At 34.4% G+C, this 7,283-nt stretch overlaps 1 protein-coding gene across 1 annotated transcript in view; it reads left to right on the top strand.

Annotated features, from left to right (window-relative positions):
- Positions 1–837: 837 nt before the first annotated feature.
- The window catches only part of LOC106469349 (DNA replication licensing factor mcm2), a gene marked incomplete at its 3' end in the record, with an annotated part of 32,322 nt that continues 25,876 nt past the window's right edge, over positions 838–7,283 (top strand). The window contains 2 exon segments of the mRNA XM_013929837.2: positions 838–900; positions 6,448–6,635. Coding sequence (XP_013785291.1) covers positions 895–900; positions 6,448–6,635 — 194 coding nt within the window.

Consider the following 7,283-nt stretch of genomic DNA (forward strand, 5'->3'; position numbering starts at 1 on the left):
TACACAACGCAGGTCACGTGACGCTTGTATCACGCCACTTCCTTCTCGAACCTTCATGAAATGTCGGGAGACTACTAGATTGGGGTAGTCTTGTATATATAAAAACCGGCCAAGAAGCAACGGGAGGTAATGAGTAAGAATATTGTTGAGCACGTGAGAAGGTCGTTGTAAATTATAGCGTTTGTTATAGAGCGACTGTTGAAATTAAGTGTATCGCAAAGTTGTATTCAGAAAGAATAAACCAGTTTTATTTAAGAAAGGACTTGTATCGGTAAAATTCTTCGGGAAGAATTTTTACAGAAAATTAACTAACGAACGGAGATGTAACATAGGCATAATTTTAATATCTTATGATTTGTTTGCTTGTTTGTAATTAAGCACAAAGCTACACAATGGGCTATGTGTGCTCTGCTCACTACGGGTAAGTCTGCAGACATATCGCTGTGCCACTGGGAGGCATGTCTTATGAGATGTATAATTATGATTATTCTTCGCCGGTTTGTAAAAGGCGTTCACATCATAAACAAAAGTTTCTCTAAAAAAGAAATGGTGATAAAAAACAAGCTATTCTATAACTAAAAGTATTTCATGTCTCATAGAAACAGCACTTTTTAATAATTTTGTGACTGTTCACTAAGTTTGATAATTGAGTGAAACTAGTTAATTTGTTATTTTCGACTGTTATAAATATTACGGGTATTTTTTCTTTCGACAATAGTTCCAAAATAATTTAACATTATTCGATTTGTTTGCCTAAATTTTATCATTATTATTTTTGCTTTATATTTTAGAGCGGACAATCACAATTTATCTTGTATTGCGCCTTGCTTCTTTTCCCGCCAAGTTTAGGCAATTTTGTGTTTGGGAAACTGAGGAGTGACCGAAACTAGTACAATGGCAGTAAGTTATTTTAAGTTTTTAATAAATACTTTTAAGGGTGTACCAATAAATTATAACACTTAAGTTAGGAGTTAGTTTTAAGTTTAGTATTTTATGCATATATATATGTACAATTAAATCACCTTGTTTTTCCTTGTACTTGTAGAAACAACTCAAAATTGTCATTACCCTACCACTAGCAACAACACATTGCATAGCTGGCTTGAGAGAGTAATCAACTAGACACCAAGATCCTGTTCTTCCATAATACTGTTACCATTATTTTCACCAAAATTACATTTATTTTGTGCATTATGATAACCTACATTCATTATCTTGCATTTATTGTAATTAAAAGCCATTTATTTGCTCAACTCACCAAATAGCCTAAATCATTGTATAAAGATTCTTTCTCACAGCCAGTAACACCCAAGATTTTAACATCTTTATCTACATCATTGAATGATTAATGTAATCTAAACGAGAAAAGGTCCTGATACTGAGCAGTGAGGCGTCCCACTCGTGATATTAATCGAGTGTGACAGAACTCCATTTATAACAACTCTGCTTTTTATTAAACAGCCATTTCTTTCCCTATCAAATGAACCAACCTATCCACCACACATGCAGAGATAATTTCTAATAAGCCTTTGATATTGTATTTTGTCAAATGCTTTCTGAAAATCCAGCTATATTAAATCCACACCTTACTCTCATGTACATAAAAAGTAATCTTCTCAAAGAGTGACATAAGATTAAGGACACTTCTTGTCATTTAATTATTCCAGTTTACTACACTAATGAGAGGTTTTCTGTGATATGAAAGAAAACAAACCCCTGACCAGCATACATTACCCTGTTAATTAACAGCTACATAGCAATCAAGAAATAATTAAAACATATAATTTGAATAATATAACCTGAACTGTACAACCAGATGATAGTTTGCTTAATTATATTTTTCCATTTTGTATAACATTGGTGTCAAAAACACCAATTTGTGTAGCAAGATACATAGTGAATTATGATTTACGATATTCAACATACAAAACCGCTTGTAATATACACCCTTATATTATGATTGTTTAAACTTACAACAAACAGTTAGACCTGACCATACATATAGTTTATTTGTACACATTACACTTTTTGCTGACACGTGATTATTCCAGGTTCCTCTATACATTCAATGTACATCAGCTTTAAGCTCAGGATATTCTGTTACATTTTGCTATGGACTTGCTGCTTTTTTTAACTTTTTTGTTTTTGGTTGCTTGTTAGCAATGGCTCTTCAAACATATATACACCTTCGTATGATTTTTTTTCTGGTGATGGATTTTTTTAAAACTTTGCACTATAGTTTCCAGTGGAGCTCAGAATTAGTGGAATTTTTTTATGGGGCTCATCAATCGAATATATTTAATTGACCAACTTTTTTCACATGAGATTAATCTTCCTATTTTAATCTTCTTTTGACACTGCTTGCTACTTGGCAAGAAAACTTGTGATGATACTGGATAACCTGTTTGCAGATATTAAAGTTTTATAAGAAATAATAAAACATGGTAATACCAAAAAAAAAAAAATAATTACCAGCTTTATCGAATTGTTTTTAATTCCAACATCAATATTAAAAACTTAAAAAATAATTTAAACCTTTGTAAGTATAAAAAACATCACAAACGTTTGTGTAGTTGTTGTTTCTATGGGTGAAGTGTAGAAATAACCCACTTGTTTTCTATATTCATTATGGATCACCCAATCCTTGAAAGAAATAAAATAGTAAAAAAACAGCTAATAGGTAAATGATCATGCATAGACAGCTCTATTACACAGTCCCCACCAAGGTCAGATCCTGTAAATCAACCCCTCGGGGTGGATTTCTGTACATGGTGAAGGGACCTCCCAGGGAAGGTTCTGTATTTTCAGTTACCTCCTCTGGGATCTGAGTATCTACCCACATGTTTGCTGTATGTGTGGCGACCCATGAAGGGGAGGATCCTCGTGGTTGAGTGGTGTCTGGGGCACTGCAACACACCACTTTGGCCTTGAATTCCTGTAGGTGGTTGGCCCCTTAGGGTCAGTTGGCTGGTCCTGTCGGGCTAGGGTCAACTGAGTACCAGTGTTGGGCATTCTCAGCAGGTGTTTTGGACATCATTTCTGATGCTGGTGTTTGGGTATAGTGCTTCCAAAACCCTGGCATTGCTGCAGTGTCCTTGTTTGACATTGTAGTGCATCCCCTTGTAGGACTCCATGGTAGGTGGGGTCAGTAGGCACTGAATCTTTCTCTCTATATTATGGATTCCCCAAACCTTAATAAAAGCAAAATAGTAAAAACTGCTCATCAGTAAGCGACCATGTCTTGAAGACTAAAAAGCAGTCTCCACCCAATTGTGCACCTTTACCTCATTTTCTTATCATGCATTCTTTGTCGGAAAAACCTTTAGGGCAAATGTCTCCCTTTTTTTATTCAGAAGGGATTAGAAGGGCTTGCTGGCTCTCCAAAGTCAATCGAGAAGCTACTTACTGGGGACATCTTGGTGGAAACATCAACACCAAAACACAGTGAACTCCTCTTGAATTCAAAGGCCATTGGGGATATATCCATTGAGGTTACTCCCCATGCAACTTTGAATTCCTCGTGTGAAGTTATATGTCGAGAGGGATTTGAAGAACATCCCCGAGGCTGAGATCCTTGCTGGTTTCTCCAGCCAAGGAGTTTCTGCGGTGCATTGTATCTCCACTCGTAAAGATGGACTTATGCTGCCTACCAATGTTTTCATTGCCGCATTGACCTGCGGTATACATTTGAACTATGACCCATCTCAGAAATGATTAGTTTGTGGAGGTTCAAGGTCAAAGATCAAGGTCACAAAAATCCAAAAAATTCCTATCTGTTAACATGGGGACTGCTTTTTCACACAATTTCTGTCTTATAACTCAGTCAAAAATTGTTGGATTTTGATAAAACTTGGTGGACATATGTTGAATATTATTCTTTGTTGTCTTACCAAAAATGATCATGTTTGTTGGCACATTTTGTATTTTTTTTAGGGCTAGATATGATCAGTGCTGCATAGTGAAGATATGCACTCTACTATGTGTCCCTCTAGTTTCTTATTTTTGATATCCAAAGTAAATGCAAGTATTATGACTGTATAACTGACGATTCAAAATGAAACAGTAGATGAAAGTCCAGATTCAATACAAGTTTGACTGAATTGCAATTGGTCAAAGGTTCAGACAAGTGCGTAAGTTAAAGATACTGGTCAAGCAACACATCTGAAAGCAAGAATTGATCAATCTATTCCACCAATATTGATAGGTGAGGTTGATGTCAGTGTATCATTCAGCTGTTGGAGCTGGTAGTTCAATTCATTTGTAGAGACTCATCTATTTCATCATAGTTTGCAAGATAAGTCTTTTTAACTTCTCACTTGTCATGTTAGTCAGCATGACTTCAGGCAAAATCATTATTTCTCACTGATTCATCAGCTTCACTTTTGGACTCCTGGTCAAACCAAAGTACCAAAGGCTTATCTTTCACACATGAATGCATCATGTATTCTCACTGCAGTAATATACTTTATATCCTTTTCCCAGCTTTCTTGCACATCTTGACTTTCCACTTTGTCTTCTGTATACAAAGAGCATAAATTTTCTTTCTCATCATTACATCAAATATTTCAATGGTACTTCTTGTGCATTTCACACAGCAGTTGAGGATGCTATTGCACATCACTTACAGAAACTTTCTAGTCAAGAATATTTACACTTGGCTGGCTGGCCCTGACAGCAACCCTCATCTTTCATTGGGATTTGGGACCAGTATGATCATCCAGACTGGAATAAGTTTAGCCAAGGCTCATATGGCAGAGTTATTTAGGATTAGGGTTTTTTCATTGAATAAGTTATTTGATCTTGCAAATTCTAGTATATTAATTTAATGCAGTAGATATTTGAGTAATATGTTTGGAAGATTTATTGATTGTTCAGCATCAAATAGAAAAGATGAGTTTTTGCAGTTTGTTGTTGTTATGAAACTGTGAGCTTTCAGCCTACGGTGTGCTTCTGGGATCAAAAAATGAATTATGCATTGATAGTGTGGTTGAGTATGGGTGATACATGAGTGTCATTGTGCCTAATCCAAAGACCATGCCTTCTGTTCATTGTATCATTTTTTCCTCAAGGTATATTTTTATTTTTGTTAGCTTCTGGATGCTGCTTTTCTGATTTATTTGCTATCCTTGTTCAGCAGACTCTATCATTCCACCTGTATTTTGCTCTATCCGGACAGATCCTTTCTACCAAACACTCTCACTGCTGGAGAAAGGAATACATCCTTTTCTCCTATTCATTTATCAGACGTGTCATCTTTACAATCAGTCAGACCCAGATAGTTTGTTGTGTCCATTCAGAGCAATTCGATGTTCTGTGGCTTATACAGGACCAGATTGGCATCTATCAATGTCATTGGCTGCTTGTCTGAACTGCAATGAAATGCTTGAAATTAAGAAATAGAAATATTTACATATCTTTGATCTCTTTGTTGAATAATCTTAAATATCTTCTTTGGGTTATATGCATAATTTCACAACTTTACCTTTTCATTTATAGTTTATTTTTAATGTTTTACCTTCCTTTTGTGTTCTTTATCTTTGATTATTTATGTTGACTCGCATCAACAGGTGTCTGTGGGTGACAAACGTGATATGATGTTAATCAGCAGAGATGATTTTAGCCTCTGGTAAAATGTTTACTCTCACTAAATTTATGAAAGCTGGTTGAGCAAAGCATAGAATAAAGTTTAAAAAATCATTAATCCTTTCAAATGTGAATTTTAAGATGCTAATAATACATAATTAACTAAAATATAAAAGCAAAACTGAAATGCAAGTTAACAGTATGAAACCAATATATATATAAGGCAAGAAAAAATAGTCAAGTGCTAAGGGCACCACCTTTAACAATAGACTTAAGTTTTATTTTGCCTCGTTTGTAAACGGATATACACGTCTACATTTTCTGTTAATTTAGCAGCATTCCAAGGATAAATTTGCTCTTTCTATTGGTTATAAGCATGCCATTCAATTTAAAACTGTCACTTAGCAACACAGTTTCTACTCTGCAAGTGGACATGGCTTATCTTGAATAGAGGAAATTTTACAGTCTCTTCCTTTGGGGGACAATTCTTGGAATGTACTCAAATTACTGGTAAACAATCTCTTATACTGTATTTTGAATGTCTTGGAGAGACTGTCTGCGTTACATATACAGTTTCTTTCATACAAGCTTTTAAGGTTGAGAATCATAACTGTGAGCAAGTAATGATATATCAAAACTCAAGTTTTAAATATTATTTTAGAGGTTTATTTTGAAATTAAGGAATAAAAATTTAGCTGATATAAAAACCTTGAATTATAACGTACTTCATAGTAATAATTTCATTAAAATACATTGACAGCAAAGTAGTTTGAGTAAATTTGGGAATGTAACACAGTTATATTTGCTGAAAGGGTTTTAAAAATGGTATTGTTATAGGGTTAAATGAAAAATACGATTTTTTAGGATGAAGTAGGATCAGAAAGTGAAAGAAGCAGTCAAAGATCTTCACGGCCAGATCCCATCACTTCTAGTCCAGGAAGGGAATTACCAGCCTTTGAAGATGAATCAGAATTGGTTGGAGAAGTTGATGAGGCCAATGTGCAAGAGGAGGAGGAAGATGGAGAAGAGCTGTTTGGTGACAACTTGGAAGAGTATGTTAAATTATTTGATCAGTTGTAGTTATTTCATTTACGAGTATGCTCAAAACAAACCTGCTGAATATTATATGTATTATACTGTTTCACACTGTTTAATATTGATGTGTATAAGGTATTGCACTTAACTTAAATGTACAATAGTGAAGACAGCAATATCTTGTGTTCCATTACATCAGGCATTTTAAACAAAAAGTGACATCTTTCTATCTGCCAGTTAAACTGTATCTAGCTTGTGAAAGTTATTCTACTACTTTTAATTTCTTCTTCTCCACACCCTTTTTTCAATTCATGTAAAATTTTCTGTATGATTACTTACCTTTTAGTATTTATACAGTGTTCTATTATTCCTTTGTCATGGAAATAATACAACTTTCTTAATTTTCATCACAGATGCCTTGGTAAAATATTTTTGCATCTAAGTGATTTAAATAGGAAGGCCACAAGCAATGTGTGTGTGTGTGTGCATGTATATATATATATATATATATTTAAACAGGAAGGCCACAAGCAGTGTGTGTGTGTGTGCATGTATATGTATGTGTATATATATATATATATATATTTAAACAGGAAGGCCACAAGCAGTGTGTGTGTGTGTGCATGTATATGTATGTGTATATATATATATATATATATTTAAAC

The sequence above is a fragment of the Limulus polyphemus genome, unplaced genomic scaffold (genome assembly GCF_000517525.1).
Source record: "Limulus polyphemus unplaced genomic scaffold, Limulus_polyphemus-2.1.2 Scaffold3441, whole genome shotgun sequence".
NCBI classification, from domain to species: Eukaryota; Metazoa; Arthropoda; class Merostomata; order Xiphosura; family Limulidae; genus Limulus; species Limulus polyphemus.